The 24605-nt window shown below is 37.1% G+C and overlaps 1 protein-coding gene across 10 annotated transcripts in view; it reads left to right on the top strand.

The window, feature by feature from the left end:
* The window catches only part of CCDC126 (coiled-coil domain containing 126), a 105436-nt gene that overhangs the window by 73737 nt on the left and 7094 nt on the right, over positions 1-24605 (top strand). For all 10 annotated transcript variants that reach the window (XM_025464379.3, XM_049093714.1, XM_025464377.3 and 7 more), the window contains one exon: positions 807-1184. In XM_025464379.3, coding sequence (XP_025320164.1) covers positions 947-1184 — 238 coding nt within the window. In that variant the 5' untranslated portion in view covers positions 807-946. The remainder of the gene's footprint in view (positions 1-806; positions 1185-24605) is intronic.

The following is a 24605-nucleotide window of genomic DNA, read 5'->3' on the forward strand; positions in this document are numbered from 1 at the left end:
TTGGGTATAATTGAAGAGTTTTCTTTGCTGGACACTTTAGTGATCCATATACATTACTGTCTAGGTCTTTCTAGATTTCATGATTGTCATCACCTTTATCTTTTTTTTTTAAGTATAATCTTTCAATTTTTCTTTAAATTATAAAAGTACATTCTGGTATCATTTAAAATTTAGAATTGCAGATTTGGAAATACAGGGAAATTTTTTGAACTGTTTTAGCACTTCTCATTATGTCTGGCATAAATTTAGAAGTATAAGCTTAGAGACTGTAACTTCTCATTTTAGGTTGGATGCTCGAGATGATCTTGTTGCCATTAGTAATATTATCTAGTGACATTTCCAAATATTGTCACACTTAATTATATTGTGGGATTTTGATTTCCCAGACTATTTCACCTTTCCTCATATTCTAACTTTCACTTTGGTATCTCCTTTTTTTTTTAAAGGAAGAGGAGGAAGAGGAATAGGTTTTAGACATTTAGGTTGGAAACCTGTATTTGAATAGACTCCTATAAATCTTATTACAAATAAGATTTAGTTACAAATGACAAGTCATTCAAAGAGTTTTGTGACCACGGTCACACTTCAATTCATTGGCGTTTATGTCTAGTTTAAATTGTTGAAGAGCAATGTAAATGAAACTAATAAAAGACCTAGAAGCTTGCATAGTGCTGGAGAGCAAGTTGTCAAAGAAGATCATACAGTTTCAAATCACAATGATTTATAGACTATCTTCTTAAGTTTGTCATTGTCCTGTTACTAGTATAGGTTAGGACTAATTACCTTTTCTCTCCTCAATTTTACAGAGTTAATTGAGAGTTGGAGCAAACTTGCTGAAGATGAAGAATATACAATATTAGAGAAGGAGATTTTTTTTTCAAAAGTCTTGATTGACGGCATACATCTAGTCATCGTTCTTCAGTTGAGTGTGTTTGCTTCATCAGAAATGATTTTTACAATCTCAAGAAAAACCATGTCCCAGAAATTGAGTTTACTGTTGCTTGTATTCGGACTCATTTGGGGATTGATGTTACTGCACTATACTTTTCAACAACCAAGACATCAAAGCAGTGTCAAGTTACGTGAACAAATACTAGACTTGAGCAAAAGATATGTTAAAGCTCTAGCAGAGGAAAATAAGAACACAGTGGATGCTGAGAATGGTGCTTCTATGGCAGGATATGGTAAGATAACCATAGAATCTTCCTGATTTTCTCCTCATCAACCTACCCCATTTAAAGATAGTTATGGAAGGAAATCTAGTTCGTTACTTCATGCATAGGTCTTTCCAAAGCAAATTTTTCTTGACTTTTTATTATGAAAAGTTTAAAATGTATGGAAAAATAGAAACTATGATAAATACCCATATATCTGTTGCCTAGATTTAACAATTATTAACATGTTACAAAATTTGTTTTGTCTAATTTTTAAAGACCAGTTAAATAGTAGAAATTGTGACATTTCACTGCTAGATATTTCCATATGTATCTCTCAAAAAATGACCTTTTAGTATGCAATTATAAAGGCATTATAATAATAGCTAGTTCAGGGGTGCCTGGGTGGCTCAGTTGGTTAAGTGCTTGCCTTTGGCTCAGGTCGTGATCCTAGGGTCCTGGGATCAAGCCCCGAATCAAGCTCCTTGCTCAGCAGGGAGCTTGCTTCTCCAACTCTCCCTCTTCCTGCCACTCTCCCTACTTATGCTCTCTTTCTGTCAAATAAACAAATAAAATCTTAAAAAAACCTAGCTGTTATTTACGTTTTTCGAATTGTGCCAATATAGACCAGCAATTATATAACATTTATCAGTTCTTAAGAAGCAACATTTACCTGTATCAACATTTAGTTGATTTGTTTCTTAAACATTGTTTAGTTGCCATTCTCCCCTTCACATCATGAGTTCCTGCTGTGTTTTTTCCTGCTGTGTATTTTTTGTATTTTGGGGTTTTTTTTTTAAAGATTTTATTTATTTATTTGAGAGAGAGAGAATGCGTGCATGAGTAAGGGTAAGGGTTAAAGGAAGAGGGAGAAACAGACTCCCTGCTGAGCAGGGAGCCCCACACAGGGCTTGATCCCAGGACCCTGAGCCAAAGGCAGATGCTTAACTGACTGAGCCACCCAGGAGCCCCTTCCTGCTGTGTTTTAAGGTCTCTATGCATGTTATGAAGTTCTTTCTTGCCTTCAAGACTTAAAAAAAAAAAAAAAAAGAGAGAGAGACAAGAGAACACTTTGTATATGAGTGTGTGGGCATTTTCTCTATTTCAGTGTTTTGTTTTTTTTTTTTTTTTTTTTTTGTTATACATGTACGTATTTAAAGACTAAAAATGTGTTGAGTCTGGTAATTTAAAAGGGTAGTTCTTCCCATCCCCAACAGTCCTTAAATTTCCCATTCCTTAGAGCCAGTCATTTAAAATTATTTAATTTGACTTATTTATATCTCTAAATAACATGCTATATGAGCTGCTTCTTGATTTTTCAATTATTTCCCCACTGTGCAGGGTGAGGGTTCAGCTTTTTTTTTTTTTTTTTAAAGATTTTGTTTATTTATTCATAGAGACAGAGAGAGAGAGAGAGAGAGAGAGAGAGAGGCAGAGACACAGGCAGAGGGAGAAGCAGGCATCATACAGAGAGCCTGACGTGGGACTCGATCCAGGGTCTCCAGGATCATGCCCTGGGCTGCAGGCGGCGCTAAACTGCTGCGCCACTGGGGCTGCCCAGCTTTTTTTTTTTTTTTTTTTAATCCAAAATTGTATCCCACCCACCTGAGGCTGCTTTCACACACACGTCCTTCTAGTCCTGCCATCTTCCCATAATAATTTTGTTAGAACAATATTCAGTATTTGCATTGTTAGTATTAATTATGTTCATTACTGAGCCATGTAATACATTATTACTTTTCTTTTCATGTATAACTTTATTTTCCCCTCTAGAATTAGTAAGTACTGATTTTTGTTTCTTTGCCTAGTTTTCTACCCTAACTTCCCACAGTTCAGTCTTCTCCCAGTATATTCAGACACATTAGCTATTTCATCACATTCTTTATCTTGAAATCTTTCCTAGAGCCTTCTGTTCTGTTCTTGTTTGGACTATTTCTTCTCTAGGCTTGTGGAGATGAATTATTCCGGGATCTTACTCCACAATCATCCTGGACCTCCCTTTACCTTTCTTGTTTTTGGATCTCCTATTCCCTAGAATCCTGTGGCTTCTTCTTTATTAGTGACTCCCACATTTTAGAGGTACAGATCCTTGTAGTTTCCTCAGAAAGGTATAAAGGAAGTCAAAGTTTTGATTCCTTGTATATCTGAAAAGATCTTTTTATCCTTCTATCTTCATGCTTAATTGAAAATTTGACCGAGTATAGAATCCTAGTTTGGAGATAGTTTCCCCTTGGATTTTTATTTTTTTTAAGATGTATTTATTTATTTATTTATTTATTTATTTATTTATTTATGATAGACATAGAGAGAGAGAGGCAGAGACACAGGAGGAGGGAGAAGCAGGCTCCATGCCGGGAGCCCGACGCGGAACTCGATCCCCGGACTCCAGGATCGCGCCCTGGGCCCAAGGCAGGCGCTAAACTGCTGAGCCACCCAGGGATCCCCGCCCTTGGATTTTTAAAGGCTTTTTTCTTTTTTTTCCTCCTTAGCTTCTGGTGCTCTTTTTGAGACTCTAATGCTGTTCTGATTCTTCATCCTTTATATGACTTACTTTTTGGAAGTTTGTGTGATCTTTATCCCATAATACTGTTCTGAAATTTTTCCAGATGATGTCCCTGGTATGGATTTCTTTCATACATGTGCCGGGACCTCAGTGGGCACTTTATTTATTTTCCCCCAAATCTCAAAAGTTTTTTTTTTGTTTGTTTGTTTTGTTTGTTTTTTACCAGTACTTATGATATCTAAGAGATGTAACATTCATGACTCGGGATAATGATCATGCTATGTTTGTCTCCACATATCACCTACAACATCCCGAGTGGTCTCCACCAAGTCAGCTGCTTCCAATAAGGATATACTGTTCCTGTTATGAAATTCCTAAAACCAAAATATATCAATTTTTAAAACATAATTATACCTTAGCAATATAGCCAGAATGTTTTCAGACTTTTCAACTGCTATAACTCTAATAATACCTGTTATATCACTTTTTCACTTTTTCTACCAGATGATATATTACACCTTTATGCAGATACCTTGCAAATATAAATTTCATGAAAATTAGTAGAAGAAAAAATAAGAATTGCAGAAAGTCTATTTTATTTTTACCCTTGGCCTAATATTTATCTAATAGAGGTGGCCTTAATGCCATATAAATATTATCAATTATGGTTCTCATATCTATTCACTCATTTAGTGTGTTGCATGATGTTACCAGTGATGTAATCATAGTACAAGGTTTATTTTACATTTCATCATTGTTACAAAAAAGTTTAATACTGAAATAATATTGGGAACAAATAGAAAATTACTATATATTTTGAAAAGAATAGACTTTTTTTTTCTTTTTTATTTATTTAAAGAATCTCAAGCAGACTTCCTAACTGAGCTGGGAGCCTAATCTGGGGCTTGATCTCATAACCTTGAGATCGTCATGATCATCAGGTCATCTGAGCCAAAATCAAGAGTTGGACACTTAGCTGACTGAGCCACCCAGGTTCCTCTAGAATAGAATTTTTTGGAACTACTAAAAATGGTCACTTACTTAACCTCTCTGTAGATGTCAAAGAATAATCAAGTATAGAACTAAGACTTTTTCTATTTCAATTACTTTAATATGCTAATTTGAATAAAATGAACATTCTTTCAAAAGAATGCATTACCTCTACGTAGATAAACTGTTAGTGTATTAGGTTTTTGTTTTTCCCTGTCCGCCTGCAAAAGTAATTATGTTTTTTTTTTTTTTTTTAGTAATTATGTTTTGAGAAAAGTATTTACTAGAGATGAAAGTTTAACTTTCTTAAAAGTTTGTATTTCTAAGATGTATCCATGTTAAATATACATCTTAAGTAAACCCTGCTACTTGTGAAGGATATATTTTGTTTGTAACCATCAAGTCATGATTTGATTTGATTTTTTAAAATTTATTTAAAATTTTTTTAAAATTTAAACTCAATTTAGTGTATTATTAGGTTCAGAAGTAATTCAGGGATTCATCAGTCTTATATAATACCCAGTGCTTGGGGCATGTGGGTGGCTCAGTGGTTGAGCATCTGCCTTGGGCTCAGGGCATGATCCTAGGGTCCCGGGATCGAGTCCCACATTGGGCTCTCTACAGGGAGTCTGCTTCTCCCTCTGCCTATGTTCCTGCATCTGTGTCTCTCATGAATAAATAAGTAAAATCTTAAAACAAAACAAACCTAGTGCTCATTATATCCCATGGCATCCTTAACGTCCATCACCCAGTTACCCTATCCCCCCACTCCCTACCCTCCAGCAATCCTCAATTTGTTTCCTATAGTTAAGAGTCTCTTATGGTTTGTCTCCTTCTCTGATTTTGTCTTGTTTTATTTTTCCCTCCCTTCCCCTATGATCCTCGTTTTGTTTCTTTTTTTTTTTTTCTCGTTTTGTTTCTTAAACTCCACATATGAGTGAGATCATATAATTGTCTTTCTTTGACTGACTTATTTTACTTAATGTTGTACCCTTTAGTTCCATCTGTGTCATTGCAAATGACAAGATTTCATTTTCTGACGGCTGAGTAATATTCCAGTGTGTGTGTGCATGCGTGTATACTGCATCTTCTTTATCCATTCATCTGTCAGTAGACATCTAGGCTCTTTCCATAGTTTGGCTGTTGTGGACATTGCTGCCCCTTCCGATCATTACATTTGTATCTTTGGGGGTAAATACCCAGTAGTGCAATTGCTGGGTCATAGGGTAGCTCTATTTTCAGCTTTTTGAGGAACCTCCACACAGTTTTCCAGATTGGCTGCACCAGCTTGCTTTCCCGCCAACAGTATAAGAGGATTCCCCTTTCTCCACATCCTTGTCAACATCTGTTGTTTCCCAACTTGTTAATTGTAGCTATTTGAACCCATGTGAGGTGGTATCTCATTGTGATTTTGATTTGTATCTCCCTGTTGCCAATGATTTTGAGTGAGCATTTTTTCATGTGTCTGTTGGCCATTTGTATGTCTTTTTTGGAGAAATATCTGTCCGTATATTCTGCCTATTTCTTCTTGACTGGATTATTTGTTCTTTGGGTGTTGAATTTGTAAGTTCTTTATAGATTTTGGATACTAGCCCTTTAAGACATTTGCGAATACTTCCTCCCATTCTGTCTGTTGTCTTTTGATTTTGTAAACTGTTTCCTTTGCTGTGCAAAAGCTTTTTATCTTGATGAAGCCCCAGTAGTAATTTTTGCCTTTGGAGATGTGTCTAGCAAGCAGTTGTTCTGGCTGAGGTCACAGAGGTTGCTGCCTGTGTTCTGTAGGATTTTGATGGCTTCCTGTCTCACATTTAGGTCTTTTATACATTTTGAGTCTATTTTTGTGTATGGTGTGAGGTCCAGTTTCATTTTTCTGCCTGTGGCTGTCCAATTTTCCCAACACCATTTGTTGAAGAGACTGTCTTTTTTTCTTTGGATATTCTTTCCTACTTTGTCGAAGATAAGTTGACTCTAGAGTTGAGGGTCCATTTCTGGGTTCTCTATTCTGTTCTGTTGATCTGTGTTTCTGTTTTTGTGCCAGTTCCATACTGTCTTGATGATTACAGCTTTGTAATAGAGTTTGAAGTCTGGAATTATGCCACTGGCTTTGGTTTTTCTTTTTCAACATTCCTTTGTCTATTTGGGGTCTTTTCTGGTTCCACACAAATTTCAGGATTGTTTGTTACAGCTCTGTGAAAAAAGTTGAAGGTATTTTGATAGGAATTGCATTGAATGTGTAGATTGCTCTAGGTAACATAGACGTTGTAACAATATTTGTTCTTTTAATCCATGAGCATGAAATGTTTTTCCATCTCTTTGTGTCTTCCTCAGTTTCTTTGATGAGTGATCTATAGTTTTCTGGATACAGATCCTTTGCCTCTTTGGTTAGGTTTATTCCTAGGTATCTTATGGTTTTGGGTACAATTATAAATGGGATCTACTCCTTAATTTCTCTTTCTTTTGTCTCATTGTTAGTATATAAAATGCAACTGATTTCTGTGCATTGATTTTATATCCTGCCACTGCTGAATTCCTGTATAAGTTCTAGCAATTTTCAGGTGGAGTCTTTTGGGTTTTCCACATACAGTATGATGTCATCTGCAAAGAGAGTCTGACTTCTTTGCTGATTTATTTCTATTTGTTGTCTGATTGTTGAGGCTAGGATTTCTAGTACTATGTTGAACAACAGTGGTGAGAGTGGACAGCCCTGTCATGTTCCTGACCTTAGGGGAAAAGCTCTCAGTCTTTCCCCAATGAGAATGATATTATCTTTTCGTATATAGCTTTCATGATATTGAAGTATGTTCCCTCTATCCTTACACTGTGAGAGTTTTAATCAAGAAAGGTTTGTACTTTGTCAAATGCTTTTTCTGCATCTGTTGAGAGGATCATATGGTTCTTGTCCTTTCTTTTATTAATGTAGTATATCACATTGATTTGCAGATGTTGAACCACTCTTGCAGCCCAGGAATAAATCCCACTTGGTCTTGGTGAATGATCCTTTTAATGTGCTGTTGGATCCTATTGGCTAGTATCTTGGTGAGAATTTTTATATCCATGTTCATCAGGGATATTGATCTGTAATTCTTTTTGGTGGTGTCTTTGGTTTTGGGATCAAGGTAATGCTGGCCTCATGAATTTGGAAGTTTTCTTTCGTTTTCTATTATTTGAAACAGCTTCAGAAGAATAGGTATTAATTCTTCTTCGATGTTTGGTAGAATTCCCCTGGGAAGCCATCTGGCCCTAGACTCTTGTTGGGATATTTTTGATTACTGCTTCAATTTCCTTGCTGGTTATGGCTCTGTTCAGGTTTTCTATTTCTTCCTGTTTCAGCTTTGGTAGTTTGTATATAGTCTCTAGAAGTGCATCAATTTCTTCCCGATTGCCTAATTTGTTGGCATGTGGTTTCTCATAATATGTTCTTATAATTGTTTGTATTTCTTTGATGTTGATTGTGATCTCTCTTCTTTCATTCATGATTTTATTTATTTGGGTCCTTTCTCTTTTACTTTTATAAGTCTGGCAAGGGGTTTTTCTATCTTATTAATTCTTTCAAAGAACCAGCTCCTAGTTTCATTGATCAGTTGTACTATTCTTTTGGTTTCTATTTCATTGATTTCTTCTCTAATCCTTATTAATTCTCTTCTCCTGCTGGGTTTAGGCTTTATTTGCTGTTATTTCTCCAGCTCCTTTAGGTGTAAGGTTAGGTTCTGCATTTGAGACCTTTCTTGGTTTTTGAGAAAGGCTTATATTGCTATATACTTCTCTCTTAGAACCACCGTTGCTGTATCCCAAAGGTTTTGAACAGTTGCGTTTTCATTTTCATTTATTTCCATGAACTTTGTAAATTCTTTAATTTCCTGATTGACCTATTCATTCTTTGGTAGGATGCTCTTTAACCTCCATGTATTGTGATTGAGTTCCAGTTTCAAAGCATTTTGGTTTGAAAATATGCAGGGAATGATCCTAATCTTTTGGTACTGGTTGAGACTTGATTTGTGACCCAGTATGTGATCTATTCTGGAGAATGTACCATGTGCCCTTGAGAAGAATGTGTATTCTGTTGCATTAGAATGGAATGCTCTGGGGACAGCCCGAGTGGCTCAGCATAAACACACTGCTTTTGACCCAGAGCATGATTCTGGAGACCCAGGATCCAGTCCAGCGTTGGGCTCCCTGCATGGAGCCTGCTTCTCCCTCTGCCTGTCTTTCTCTCTCTCTCTCTCTCTGTGTGTGTGTGTGTCTCTCCTGAATAAGTAAATAAAATATTAAAAAAAAAAAAGATATAATGCTCTGAATATATTTGAAGTCCATCTGGTTCAGGGTGTCATTCAATGTCCTTGTTTCCTTGTTGATCTTATGTGTAGATGATCAGTCCATTGGAGTAAGGGGGGTGTTAAAGTCCCCTGCTATAACTGTATTATTATTAATGTGTTTCTTTAATTTTGTTATTAATTGGTTTATATAATTGGTGCTCCCGTGTTAAGCATAAATATTTATAATTGTTAGATCTTATTGGATAGGCCCATAAATTATGATATAGTGTCCTTCATCATCTTTTATTACAGTCTTTGGTTTAAAATCTAATTTGTCAGGCATCCCTGGTGGCTCGGTGGTTTAGCACCGCCTTCGGCCCAGGGTGTGATCCTGGAGACCCGGGATCGAGTCCTGTGTTGGGCTCCCTGCATGGAGCCTGCTTCTCCCTCTGCCTGTGTCTCTGCCTCTCTTTCTCTCTGTGTCTCTCACGAATAAATAAATGAAAATCTTTAAAAATAAAATGTAATTTGTCTGATATAAGGATTGCTACCTCAGCTTTCTTTTGATGTCCATTAGCATAATGTGTGGTTTTCCACCCCCTCACTTTCACTCTGGAGGTGTCTTTGGGTCTAAAATGAGTATCTTGCAGTCAGCATATTGATGGGTCTTGACTTTTTAAAAAATATTTTATTTATATATTTGAGAGAGAGAGAGAAAGCATGAGCCAGGAGAGGGGCAGAGGGAGAAGGGAGCCTGATATGGGGTTTGATTCCAAGATCCTGGGATCATGACATAGCTGAAGGTAGACACTTAACTGACTGAGCCATCCAGGTGCCCCTGGGTCTTGCTTTTGCTTTTTTTTTTTTTTTTATCTAATCTTACACCCTGTGTCTTTGCCCATTTACATTCAGAGTAACTACTGAAAGATATGAATTTAGTGCCATTGTATTACCTGTAAAGTCATTGTTTTTGTATATTGTGTCTGTTCCTTTCTGGTCTATGTTCCTTTTGGGCTCTCTGTTTGCTTAAAGGACCCCCTTTAATATTTCTGGTAGGGCTGGTTTAGTGATCACAAAATTCTTTCAGATTCTGTTTGTCCTGGAAGCTTTTTATTTCTCCTTCTATTTTGAATGATAGCATTGCTGGATAAAGTATATTAGCTGCATGTTTTTCTCATTTAGCACCCTGAATCTATCATGTCAGTCCTTTCTGGCCTGCCAGATCTCTGTGGATAGATCTCTTGCCAGTTTACTGTTTCTACCCTTGTAGATTATGGACCTCTTGTCCAGAGCTGCTTTTAGGATTTTCTCTTTGTCTCTGAGATTTGTGGGTTTCACTATCATATGTTGAAGCATTGACCTATTTTTTTTTAAGATTTATTTATTTATTCATGAGAGATAGAGAGAGAGGCAGAGACATTGGCAGAGGGAGAAGCAGGCTCCTCACAGGGAGCCCGATGCTGGACTCAATCCTGGATCCCAGGATCACGACCTGGGCCAAAGGCAGGCGCCCAACTGCCGAGTCACCCAGGTGTCCCGCGTTAACTTATTTTTATGGATTTTGAAGTGGGGGTTCTCTGTGTCTCCTGGACTTAAATGCCTGTTTCCTTCATCAGATTAGGGAAGTTCTCAGCTATAAATTGGGCTAGTATACCTTCTCCCCTCCTTCCTTTCCTCTTCTTCTGGGGTCCGAATTATTCTAATATTGTTTTGCTTTATGGTGTCACTTATCTCTAAAAATCTCCCCTCATGATCCAGTAGTTGTTTATCTCTCTTTTTCTCAGCTTCTTTATTCTCCATCATTTTGTCTTTATCACTAATTCTCTCTCCTGCCTCATTTATCCTAGTAGGTGGAGCCTCCATTTTTATTGCATCTCATTAATAGCCTTTTTGATTTCACTTTAATTAGATTTTAGTTCTTTTATTTCTCCAGAAACGAATTCTCTAGTGTTTTCTATGCTTTTTTCAAGCCCAGCTTGAAGAAATAATTGTTATAATCGTTATTCTGAACTCTACTTCTGATATCTTATGTCCATACTGATTAGTTCCTTCAGTCAGTACTGCCTCTTATTCTGTTTTTTGAGGGGAGTGTTTCTGTCCTGTCATTCTGTCTAGAGAAGAATAGATGAACAAGAGAACAAAATACTAAAATGGCAACAGCGACCCCAGAGAAATATACACTAAACAAATGAAAAGAGACTTTGCAGAAAGTGGATGCCTTCCTATTTGTAGAATTGCAGCAATTTTTTTCTTAGATCTCCCGTTGAGTTTGCAGGTGTTCAGAATAATTTGATAGCTATCTAGCTGAATTCCTGGGACCAGACAAAATACAGTCTCCTACTCTTTCACTCTCTGGGACTCTGCTTGTCAAATCATGATTCTTTATTTTCCAAGTCATGATGGAACTAAATGGAACTAAATCCGTGAAAATTGAATCCTAAAGTACCTTTATCAAAAGACTGATATATAGCTACTTATCAATTACAACTCTTGGAGCTGTTTCAAATAATTCTTTAAAATAATTGGTTCTTTCTTCACTAATCTATTTATTTCCATGATGTGCTTGTTTTATCCAAAACTGGAACTCATTAATTTGTGTAGGAATACTGACTATGTTATATTCTTATGATTCAATTTTGACAAGTTAGTGTCTGATTTTCATAGAACTATACCCAACCCAGCTTTCTAGATTACTCAAAAGATTCTGTTGTTTGGGACTAAAATTTCTGCTCCATTCCTGATCCTCTAACAACATTGGTGCAAATACTTACCTTGCTGCTTGCTTGGGAAAGGAATTTATAGGTGATTCTAACATAGATAAAGAATGTTGTTATGTAGATTCTGATTGGCAATTATTTCAGGTTGCAGCTTGAGAAACACCAGCACTTTATCTTTTGTGTCATCAAAATTAATCATGTTGGAAAAGAAGATTCCAGTGTTGGATTACTGTACCCTAAGGGGCATTTGATTCCTGTCATTCAAAAAATTGTGATTTCAGTATAGTTGTATATCAGTGGCCAGTCCCAGGGTCCAAAGTAACTCTGGGCACTAGTGAAGATGAAAATCTTTGGAATGTCCCTGTCCCACCTGCCATGATTTTGGAGATGAGGAGAGAGCATCAGTGGGTACTTTAAATTTAAATCCTGAAACTTACATTCTTCAATTTGGGGATATTTTTCTTAAATTATTTATTTGACTTCTTCTGCCCTATTGTTTTCATCCTTTCTTTCTGAAATTCTGTTTTTCAGCATTTGGGCCTTCTGAACTGATCCTTGAATTTTCCTTTATTGACTCTCCAATTTTCATCTCACTATCTTTTTGCTTTATTTTTTGAGATATTTACCATTTTCAACTCTATGGAGCTTTTCATTTTCTCTCATATTTTTAATTTTTTTATATTTTTAATATCTAAGAGCTTTTTTATTTCTCAAAGATTATCAGTGATAGGTTTTTTTTTTTAAGGCTTTATTTATTTATTTGACAGAGAGATAGCAAAAGCAGGGGGAGCAGCAGAGAGGGAGAAGCAGACTCCCCACCGAGCAGGGAGCCTGACATGGGGCCTGATCCCAGGACCACAGGATCATGACCTAGCCAAAGGCAGATACTTAACTGACTAAGCCACTAAGCCACCCCAATGGTAGGCTTTTTGAAATGTTTTTTTGTTTTTTAAGATTTTATTTATTTATACATGAGAGACACACAGAGAGAGGCAGAGAAATAGGCAGAGAGAGAAGCAGGAGCCTAATGTGGGGACTCGATTCCTGGACCATGATCACAACCTGAGCTGAAGGCAGATGCTCAACTGCTGATCCACCCAGGCATCCCTCTTTGTTTCATCAAAATATATCTGATGATCCTTAACCTTTTGCAACTTTATTTATTTTAAAGATTTTATTTATTTACTTTATAAAGAGAGAGCGAGAGCAGGGCTTGCACCCTTGTAGAGATTGAGGAGAAGTGGACAGGGGAAGGGAGAGGGACAAGCAGACTCCATGCTGAACACAGAGCCTGTCATGGGGCTTGATCTCACAACCCTGAGATAATGCCCTGAGCTGAAATCAGAAGTCAGATGCCTGACTGAGCCATCCACATGCCCCAAGATTTTATGTTTTTTAAGTAATCTCTACACCTAATTTAGGTTTCAAACTCACAACTCTGAGATCAAGAGTCCCACATTCTATCAACTGAGCCAGCTGGACTCCCCTGAGGCTTCTTTAAAGAGTGAGATACTAAAAGTTTAATAGGACGTGTTGAGTTGTCGTGTGGCATTCAGTATAATATGATCTGGTTGGGACATTTTCTTGGTAGTATCTGTAATATTTGTAATGACTTCTGATACCAACTACCTGGAGTTAGGTCAAGTTTCACAGGTTAAGAGCATAATCCTCCACAATCCTGCCCTCACTTCACACGTTAGCCATAAATTTGGGTGTTTATAGGCCACTCTCAGTTCTGACCAGTTGACTAGAAATTTGAGTGTTCCCACTACCCCCTTAGGGTTGATAATGAATTAGATCACCTTAAAGAACTCCCTGAAAGCACTATACTTACTATTATTGTTTTATTATAGCAAAAAGAAAACTAGAACTAGCCAAAGGGATACACATAGAGCAAGGTCTTGGAAGGTTTCAAATGCAAATTTTCTGTTGTTTTCTCTTTCTTGAATTAGTTTGCATTACCGCAGTGTGTGACCATATTAAGAGTACTGTAAATTAGGGAAGCTCACCTGAACTTTGTATACAGAATTTTTATTGGGGTTTTATTGTGTAGGTGTGATTGCTTGGATTATTGATCAGATGGTCGAATTTGATTTCCAGCCCTTCTCTCATTTGAGATTACTGAAAAGTCCGGAATCCCAAATCACAGAGTTTGATCTTTCTCGCATGCCAGCCCCCATCCTGAATAATCTCATTAGCATAAACTATCTAGGGGCCCAGTCTGAGTCACCTTGTTAATGTAAACTATCAGGTTGGGTCCCAGGGTTTAACTGTGAATAACAGACTCTCTTATCACTCAAGAAATTTAAAACAGTTGGAGGCTACCTTCCAGGAACTAGGGGCAAAGGCCAGAGGAACTCTATTATATAATCTCAGTGGCTGTTTGTGGTATCCCAAATATCAGTGTATTTAGGTCTTTCCTCTTGAGCTGGTCAGATTCCCTAGAGAAGGACTTCCAATCTCTTGCTGGAGAGTGTAGGCCTCCCAAGTGTTCTAGGATCTGAATGAGAGGAAAGGCTGGGCAGCAAGAGGTAGTCTCAGCCTCACTGAGTGAATGAAATGTAAATGTTAACTTACTCCTTGAGTCTTCAGTGTGGTCCCCAGGCCCTCAATTGTTTTACTGGCTTCAGAAAATGTATTTTAGGGATCCTTGGGTGGTTCAGTGGTTTAGTGCCTGCTTTCAGCCCAGGGCGTGATCCTGGAGACCCGGGATTGATTCCCACATTGGGCTCCCTGCATGGAGCCTGCTTCTCCCTCTGCCTGTGTCTCTGCCTCTCTCTCTCTCTCTCTCTGTGTGTGTGTCTCTCATGAATAAATAAAATCTTTAAAAAAAAAATGTATCTTAGATTTTCTGCAATGAGCAAGGGGCTATTGCCCAGTTAGGGAGTCTTCTAGATAATTTAGGAATCACATATCATTATATGTAAATTTTCACTCAATTCTCCTGTTTTAGTCCTATCTTTACCTGTTTCCTTTTCTTTCTTTTTTTTTTTAAAGTAGGCTCCGCGCCCAACATGGAGCACATTGAGGGTCTTGAACTCTTGGTCCTGAGATTGAGACCTGAGGTGAGATCAAGAGTTGGATCCTTGGGCACCTAGGTGGCTCAGTGGTTGAGCTTCTGCCTTTGGCTGAGGTCGTGAACCCGGGGTCCTGGGATTGAGTGGGGAGCCTGCTTCTCCCTCTGCCTGTGTCTTTGCCTTTCTCTCTGTGTCTCTCATGAATAAATAAATAAAATCTTTGCAAAAAAAAAAAAAAAAAGAGTTGGATCCTTAACTGACTGAGCCACTGAGGTGCTCCAACCCCTATTTTCATTGGTACCCTCTATAAGAGTTCCTGGGCCTTTTAAGAACTCCACAGTTCAAAAAAAAAAAAAAAAGAACTCCACAGTTCTGTGAGATAATTAAATTGCTTCTTGGTTTTTCTTCTAAGATCCAACTTTTTCAGGTTTGCTAAGTCAGTGAACACTCATCCTGCTTTCCAACTTCTGGAGTTGTGTTACTATTGTCTCCTCTTCTGTTATCTTTGGCCTCATGGATGTATGCTTTTTTTTTTTTTAATATTTATTTATTTATTTATTTATTTATTTATTTATTTATTTATTTATGATAGAGAGAGAGAGAGAGGCAGAGACATAGGCAGAGGGAGAAGCAGGCTCCATGCACCGGGAGCCCGATGTGGGATTCAATCCCGGGTCTCCAGGATTGCGCCCTGGGCCAAAGGCAGGCGCCAAACCACTGTGCCACCCAGGGATCCCTGGATATATGCTTAAAAAAAAGAAAGAAAAAGAGCAAAAAGCGCCCTTACTATTTTGGTGGAGTATCCACATACCTGGGATGCAGGGATGTAAGAGCATCTGGCTCTGGGGGCACTGAAATGGAACAGGTTCTGCCCTTGCCTTGACAAAATCCAGAGGCAGAGACGTGGGCAGTGGTGAAACAAGAAAGGAATTGATTTCAGTGAGGCCACTCCTGGGAGACAGTGGACTAGTGTGTTCCAAAGACTGTCTCCAAAGTGCTGAAAATGCTTCTAGGTTTATGTAAAGAAAATGTGGGACAAAGGTTGGTAGTTTGGTGGGGGTAGTTTGGGTTCCCATCTTGGGATGCTTTGTCCACAAGATCTTGAATTAAGAGATAAGCTGGAAAGAAGACCTTAATCAATTAGAAAGTACAGACTGAGGTCAAAATGAAGGTGGGTGAAGTCCTCTTTTCATCCAGAGTCAGCAAAGGTTAAATATCTTTTGAATTTATCTTTATCTGGAAATGCCCTGGACACTTTCTATTTTTTCTTCTCCCCTTTATGATGGTTCTTATGAATTGATGAGGGTTAGCTTGCATTGGCTCTTGAGGATCAAATTAAGATGACTTAGTGATAAAGGAGTTGGTATACACTGAGATGGAGGTACTTGTGGCAGATAGAGATGCAGAAATTACATTGTTTTGCTTTCTGCTTAGTCCAAGGACACTGATAGAAACAACAAAGATACAAACCTTTTAGAACAAGAGGAATGCTTGAAAATAAATTCCTTCTACTTGAGCAAAATAACTGTTATATTTTAAAGGGTAGCAGCCATCTGTGCTATGCTGCCCAGCTGTGCATAACCACTCGATTTTTAAAGCAATCATCAGACCTATCTACATATGGTATTTGATAAACTATGTTTTAAAATTTAATATAAGGTAAAAATATTTCTGCCATTGAATACATACCTATATAATTTAATGGCCACGTGGTATTTAACCAATTCCCTGAAATAAGGCTTTACTTATTTCTGATTATAAATATATGTTTATTATGAACATTCAGATATTGCAGAAATATACAACATAGATAAGTAAAAGTAGGGCAGAGAGAATGTCAGTTAATTTTACCCGTATTGGGGGAGTGTACTTTTCCTTTAAGAGCTAAATAGTAAATATTTTCAGATTTGTGGGTCATATGGTCTCCATTGCAATAAATGAGAATGGCTGTGTTCCAGCAAATCTCTTTTATTTACCAAGAAAGCAGCCAACCAGCTGTAGTTTGCCTACACACTATCTAGCACATTGTTTTATTTCAAACAAAAATAGGATTGTACTGTGGATAGTAGTTTGCAGCTTATCTGTTTTCACTTAATTACTGTGAATATCTTTCCATGTTATTACATATAGGTCTATTATCTTGTACAGTGACTTAATGTTTCATTTTTAAAAAATATTTCATGTTTATGTGAATGTTTCTGAAGGATAAATTTGCTAGAAGTGGAATTTCTTGGCCAAGGATATGTATGTTAAATTTAATAGATATCTGTAAGATTGTCTTTCAGAATGGCTCCACCAGTATACATTCCTATTACCACTTTCCCACCAGTATGAAAGTGCCAGTTTTTCCACACTGACAATTTAATTTTAAATGACCTCTACATGTTTGCTTTTGCATTTCTTTGTTTACAGGACCGGTTAAAAGATTTTGTTAGCTATTTGTATTTCTTGCTTGTGTGAGTGAATTGTTTGTATCCTTTGCCAATTTTTCTGCTGAGAAATTTCTTAATTAACTGATTCTTTATAAAAACATTAATGCTGTTATTAAATGTTACAGATGTTTTTCCTCTGGTTTTTCAGTTGCCTAATAACTTGGTATATTATTTAAAAATTCATGTAGTAGAATGTATCTTTTTTTATGTTTTAGTTTTTTTTTTTTTTTTTTTTTTTATGTTTTAGTTTTATGTTAAAATTTTTCCTTCAAAGCTTACACTCTAATATGGTAGGGTTTTTTGTTTTTGCTTTTACATTTATGTAATGTAATTGAGATTTCTGGTGTAAGTGGGAAGAGATGCAGGTTCTTTTTTACAAATTAGGTAGCCTGTTATTCTAGATTGGTTACTTGAATCCTATCTTCTGCTTCATTAATTTGACATGGCAGTGTAAATTACAATAAAATGAGAATTTTACAAGTTCTGGAGTACTCGAACCTTTAACCATCTATAGAAACTATTTCACTTCCTGTTGTTACACAAAAAAGCTATAGTTGATCAAAAATATTATTGAATGGTCTTCCCTTGAAATATTTATTTATTTATTTATTTATTTATTTATTTATTTATTTCTTTTCCCTTGAAATATTTAACCTTTTTTTTCCCAATTGGGAAAAAAAAAGCTACTTTATTTATTTTTATTTATTTTTTTGCATAAGCTACTTAAAAAAAAAAGATTTTATTTATTTATCAGCCAGAGAAGGGAGCATGTGTTGGGGGAAGGGACAGAGAGCAAGAGGGAGATGCAGACTCCTCACTGATCAGGGAGCCCAGTGTGAGGCCTAATCCCAGGATCATGACCTGAGCTGAAGGCAGACGGGCTGAGCCACCCACCCCTAAGCTAATTTTTAAAAAAAAATGTTAGTCTACAGTGGATTGTTAACTATTGCAGAGGTCATAGGCAGATCAGTTCAGCTTTATAGATCACTGTCTGATGTAATTTTGTTTCTTCTCATATAACATTATTTCTTGGATTCTGGGTTTAGCCTAGAACAATGAATTTGGGATACTTGATCTGAGTTTCACAGTGACTATTCATGGAATGCTTTGCAGTTGATGCAATGTTTCCTATACTGTTTCTGAATCTATCTATAACAATACCAGTGTTTATCAGTACAGACTTTTTCCATCCAAAGACTGACCTGTCTTTTAAGAGTTTTGGTTTTATTTATTGTATGCCAATGTGACTAAACATTTTTAAAAGATAGACTTCAAAAACATTTTGGGAGAATTGGAGAACAATTTAATGTTAATATCTATTTATTTACTTATTTTAAAGATTTTATTTATTTATTTGAGAGAGAGCAAGAGAGTGCATACAAGTGGGGGTAAGGGCAGAGGGAGAGGGAGAAGCAGACTCCCTGCTGAGCATGGAGCCCAAGGTGAGGCTCAGTCCTAGGACCCTGAGATCATGACCTGAGCTGAAGGCAAATGCTTAACTGACTGAGACATCTAGGCACCCCTAGAGATGGGGACTTTGGGAAGACGGACATCCCTCTTTTCCCTGTTCTTGTAATACCCATTTAAGTACAACTGAAAACTCTGAACATTTATGTAAAACAAACGTAAGGATCTGGAAGAGAAAAAATAAGACTGGCTACGGATGCGAGGACATGTATGATCCCTGTTTTGTTTTGTTTTTTTGTTTTAAATTTTTTTAATTTTTATTTATTTATGATAGTCACAGAGAGAGAGGCAGAGACATAGGCAGAGGGAGAAGCAGGCTCCATGCACCGGGAGCCTGATGTGGGATTCGATCCGGGGTCTCCAGGATCGCGCCCTGGGCCAAAGGCAGGCGCCAAACCGCTGCGCCACCCAGGGATCCCTTGTTTTGTTTTGTTTTGTTTTAATCTCATGTATTCCAGACTTTGAGCTGAAGAAGCCAGTAACCTCCCCAACAGAAGCCTGTTGTAGCCCAAGAAAGGGGCAGCCTGGCAAGATAGAAAACTTTTAGACAGTAACACTTCTCCAGCCAAATATCACAGAAAAATATTGTGGCTGCACCAGGACCTGCATGATCAAAGGCCAAATGGAAAACCTATATTTCCACCCTTGTGAGCTATAATGAGGCATCCACATCTCCCTTCCTTATGGTAGACCTCCCTTATGGAGACCACATGAGGAGCCAGGACTTCCATGCCCACTGGCAAGTAATGAGGTGCCCATCCCCCACCCTTGGGGTGATGTCAGAGGAGTCTTAGTGGAGTGTCAGGACTTTCACTATTGCCCAGGGATAAGGAGACCATTCCTACAACAATATCAATGAAAAGTATCAATGGGGACCTGGAACTCCTGCCTCCATTCAGCAGTGATGAGGAGCTCATCACCCTCAGATGACAATGGAGGCTAAATGGGGAACCTGGGTTTCTTCTATCTGGCAGTAGTAAGAGGTCACCCCTCTGCCCTGCCACAGTGGTATTACAGACTACTAACATAGGATGTTTAAATAAGTCCAGGACTTCATAAACTAATATATGTGTCCAGATTTCAAATATAAATCGCTTGTTGTACCAAGAATTGGGAAAAGCTCTAACTGAATGAGAAAAGAAAATTGACAGGTGTTAGAATTATCTGAAAAATATTTTAAAGCAGGCATTAAAAATGCTTCAGTGAGGAATTAATGAACATAGAACAAAGGAAAAAGTAGCCTCAACAAAGGAATAGAAAATCTTAGCAGATAAATAGAACATATAAAAAAAATGGAAATTTTTAACTGAAATGTACAGTAATTGAAACAAAAAGCTCAGCAGATTGACTTAACAGAATGGAAATGAAAGAATCAGTGAACTGGAATATGGAACAATATAATTACCCAATCTGAACAAGAGGAAAATAGACTGGGAAAAAAAACCCCTAGAGATTTAGAAACCTGTGGGGCTATAACAAAAGATGTAATGTTTGTGTCATTGGAGTTTTGGAAGGAGAAGAGAATAAGGGCAGAGCTGGAAAAGTACTCCAAAAATAATGGTTACCTGAGATGCCTGGGTGGGTCAGTTGATTAGATGTTTGCCTTCAGCTCAGGACATGATCTCAGTGTCCTGGGATCAAGGCCCGTGTTGGGCTCTCTCCTCACTGGGGAGTCTGCTTCTTCCTCTCATTCTCCCTCTGTTCTCTCTCTCTCTCTCGTAAATAAATAAAATCTTAAAAAAAGAATAATGGTTGTAAACTTCCTAAGTTTGGTGAAACATAAACCTCAAATTCAAGAAGTTGAGTGAACCCTAAATAGGACAAGTCCCCTAAAATATATCAAAATATATCATAAATAAACTTCTGAAAACTTAAAGAGCTACTAGAAAAAAAAATCTTAAATGCAACTGGAGGAAAAATGACACCTTTCTTCACATAAAATGAGTCAGAGGTGGTAAAGAGAGGTGAAGCTTATGTATTTCACTCAGATTGGTAAAATGACTGTGATAAGTTATGTATATGGTGTAATATCTAGAGCAACCAGTAAAAACTTTACAAAAAGATACATTCAGAAACACTATAGATAAATAAATTTTAAAAATTCTAAAAAATATTCCAAACAGGCCTACAAGAAAGCAGGGGAAAGAAAACAGAGAAGTGAAAACCAGAACAATTAAAACAAAAAGTTAAATGGCAGACTTACATCTTAATGTATAACATTTGCATTAAATATAAATGTTCTAAATATACTGGTTAAAAGACATTGGCAGACTGGATTGGGAAACATGACCCAAGTATGTACTATCTGCAAGAAACTTATTTCAAATTTAATAATATTGACTGGCTGAAAGTAAAAGGATGGAAAAAGATATATAAACAATGTAAAGTAGACTTCAGAGTGAAGAAAACTAGGAAAGTCAGAGAAGGACATTGCATAATCATAAAAGGGTTAAACTGCCCAGAAGAAATAACAATTCTAAATTTGTATGTGTAAAGTGGTAGAAATTAAAAGGAGAAATAGGTAAATCCTCAATTATAACTGAGCTCTTAAAAACTCCCCCTCTCAGGAACTGATAGAACTACTTAGATCTTCTATATCTTGGCAGATATTTGAAGAACAAGTTCTAACCAATGGGATCTTACTTTCATATATAGAAGCTCCATCAACAGCAGCAGGAAATACTTGTTTTTTGAGTCCATCGAATAGTTACCAAAATAGATCATATCCTATGCCGTAAAACAAACCTCAATCCATTTAAAAAACTTGAAATTGTACAGAGCGTGTTCTCTGACCACAATGAACTAAAATTAGAAATCAGTAATAGGGAAAATCTCCAAGTAATTGGAAAGTAAAAACCACATTTCTAAATAATCTATGGATCAAAGAAATCTGAAGGGAAATTAAAACATTTTTTTTGAACTAAATGAAAATGAAATTATAGCATAAAAATTGTGGGAACTCTGTAAGTATTAGGGAAATTTAATTTATAGTTTAAGAATTTCCAAAAAAGACCTCTCTAGCCCCAGATGCCTTCACCGGAGAATTCTATCAGAAGTTTAAATTGGAATACCAATTCCACACGGTCTTTTCCAAAAAATGGGAGAGAACATTTCTCTCCCATATCTCTCATGAGCACAATTATGAAAATATTAGCAAACAGAATTCAGCAACATATAACAAGAAAGAAATTTTTTTTAAAAAGACTATTTATTTGAGAGAGAAAGAGAGGGAGAGGGACAAGCAGACTTTGTGCTGAGAGCAGAGCCTGATGTGGGGCTTGATCCCAGGACCCGAGATCATGACCTGAGCTGAAATCAAGAGTTGGTTCCTTAACTACCTGAACCACCCAGGTGCCCCATAAGAAGAATTTAACCTCAAGACTAAGTGGTGTTTATTCCAGGGATGCAAGGCTGGTTCAAATTTTTTTTTTAATTTGTATTTATTTATGATAGTCACACAGAGAGAGAGAGAGAGGCAGAGACATAGGCAGAGGGAGAAGCAGGCTCCATGCACCGAGAGCCCAACGTGGGACTCGATCCCGGGTCTCCAGGATCGCACCCTGGGCCAAAGGCAGGCGCTAAACCGCTCCGTCACCCAGGGATCCCGGCTGGTTCAATTTTTAAAATCATTCAATGTAATCTATCATGTTAACAGGCTAATGAGAAGTAAATGGGTGTTAAAATGAAAGGGTAATGGATTTTTATGGTAATGGAAATATTCTGCATTTTGTATTGTCAGTATTCTGATTGTAATGTGTATGTAGTTTCATAAGATGTTACTATTGGGAGAAACTAGGTAAAGGTACAGGAATTTCTGTATTTCTTACAATTATATGTAAATCTATCATTTTATCTCAAAGTTAAAAATTTACTACCATTAAATAAGAAAAGCAAACCAAACCTGTAATGAGTAGTTTTTTATATTCTAAATATGTTAAAGGAAAGTTAACTTCAGAATTTCTGTTCGAAGTGATTTTGATGTGGCTATTTAAAATGTAGCTTATTTATGGTTTATATTATTTAGTCAAGTTCATTTTCCAGCTTTTCTTTTCTCATTCAAGAAAAATAAGGCTTCTTTTATGTCCCTAGGCATTTAATTTGTATTTAAAATTTGACAGGAACATGTCTGGATCCACTTATGTGGTCTAAACACTGTGCCTTGCACTCTTAAGTAAAGAAGTAATATAATTTTTATCGAATGACACAGTTTATTCAGTAGTCAGTGGGAGAAGGTGGCTGTATTAGAAATGTAAAAGATTAAACAATGTACATTTGATTGTAGAGTTTATGAGGTTTTTGAAACCACTTTTACCTAATAGTACTGTCTTTGTTCAATTTAAATTAGTTCAAGTTTCTTAGGAAACATTTTATTGCTAGCTTCATAATAAACTTTATAGTGGGTAAGTCACTCTGATAGCTAAGAAGTGACTTCTAAGCTTTCTTCCTTGTACCGTTAAGCTATTGTTACTGGTGGTAAAATGTCAATTTGAATTTGAAAAAAAATAATAAGGAAACGTTTTTGACTTTTATATTAAATACTTTTATTTTCAGTAGTCATTTTGTGTTTTACTGCATTTTAGTACTTTTTTTGTGTACACACATGGTTATCTTTGTTTACATCTGCCTTTCCTATATGACAGATTTGAGGCAGCTCGTAAGAATACAAACAGAATAACCTGTTGAGTTATAAATAAGAGATAAAGCAGAGAGACATAAGTTGGGGTTCCTGAAGGTGTGTATACCTGCTGTTTGTGCTGGTCTTGTGCCTGGTTGTCTTCAGATTTGTTACTTACCCTTTGTCTTCTGTTTTGTATTTCAAGGGAGACTGATTTGAGTAGGTGGTGTTCCCCAAGTTCCCAAATCAGTGAGCTTCTGCTTGGGTTTAGCCAAAGGAGGGCATTGGCAGTAGTTTGGAAAGTTGGAAGAGGGAAAGCCTTGATTTCTAATTTTCTATTTTTTTCCTTCTCCGTCTGCCTCAGATGGTATCTCTTTGGTAGCCCCAGCTTCTTACAAACTGCGTGCCTTGGTTTTGTTTGCCACTGGGTGTCCTTGCATTTGGGCTCTGGTTACATCCCTGCTTTCTCCCTCCGTTCCATAGGTCTTGGTATGACAGTGGCTTCCTACTATGCCTCACAGTCCTGATTATGCTTAGTGTAGTTATAATCTTTTTATATGCACCATCTTTAGTATATTTAATAGCATTATATCCTCCTTTTGGTTTTTGTGTATAGTGAAATAATTGGGCTAGCTACTATTTTGATGGTATCTGTGTTTTTGTTAGAGTTCAATTTTTTTTCTTTCTTTCCTTCCCCTCTCCTCCAAACTATTTGATTTCTTCTTCCAGAATAGGAAGCTTAAAGCAGAAATAGAACAGCATCAAAGGGCTTTACTTCTGGGGCACCTGGGCAGCTCTGTCAGTGAAGTGTCTGACTTCCAGGTCATGATCTCAGGGTCTTGGGATCTAGTCCTGGTAGGGCTCCCTGCTCAGTGGGGAGTCTACTTCTCCCTCTCCTTCTCCTCCCTTCCCCCTGCCTGTGTGCTCTCTCTCTAATAAATAAATACTTTTTTTAAAAAAAGGTCTTCATGGGATGCCTCGGTGGCTCAGTGGTTGAGTGTCTGTCTTTTGGCTCAGAGGCAGAGAAATAGGCGAATTCCGCATTCGGCTCCCTCCATGGAGCCTGCTTCTCCCTCTGCCTGTGTCTCTGCCTCTCTCTCTCTGTGTCTCTCATGAATAGATGAATAAAATCTTAAAAAAAAAATCAGATTTCCTAAATCTGATCCTTCACATCAGTCTCAACAATGATATCACCTACTAAACACGAGTCAGATATTGAAATGTTTATTTCAAACATTTGTTGGGTGTCTGCTGTGTGATAGGTATCAAAATGGTGAGCTGAGAATAAAAGGATGGATATAATATGGTCTCTGATTTCAAGTAGTTTTTAGGGGTTCTGAAAAGAGGCCCACGGTAGGAAAGGAGTTATTGCTAGCACCTTCAGTGATAGGGCTTTATGGAGAAATACTGTGGACTCTCATATAATATAAACATGTATGTAATTCCTGTAAATAGGT

Source organism: Canis lupus, chromosome 14, assembly GCF_003254725.2.
Source record: "Canis lupus dingo isolate Sandy chromosome 14, ASM325472v2, whole genome shotgun sequence".
Lineage (NCBI taxonomy): Eukaryota > Metazoa > Chordata > Mammalia > Carnivora > Canidae > Canis > Canis lupus.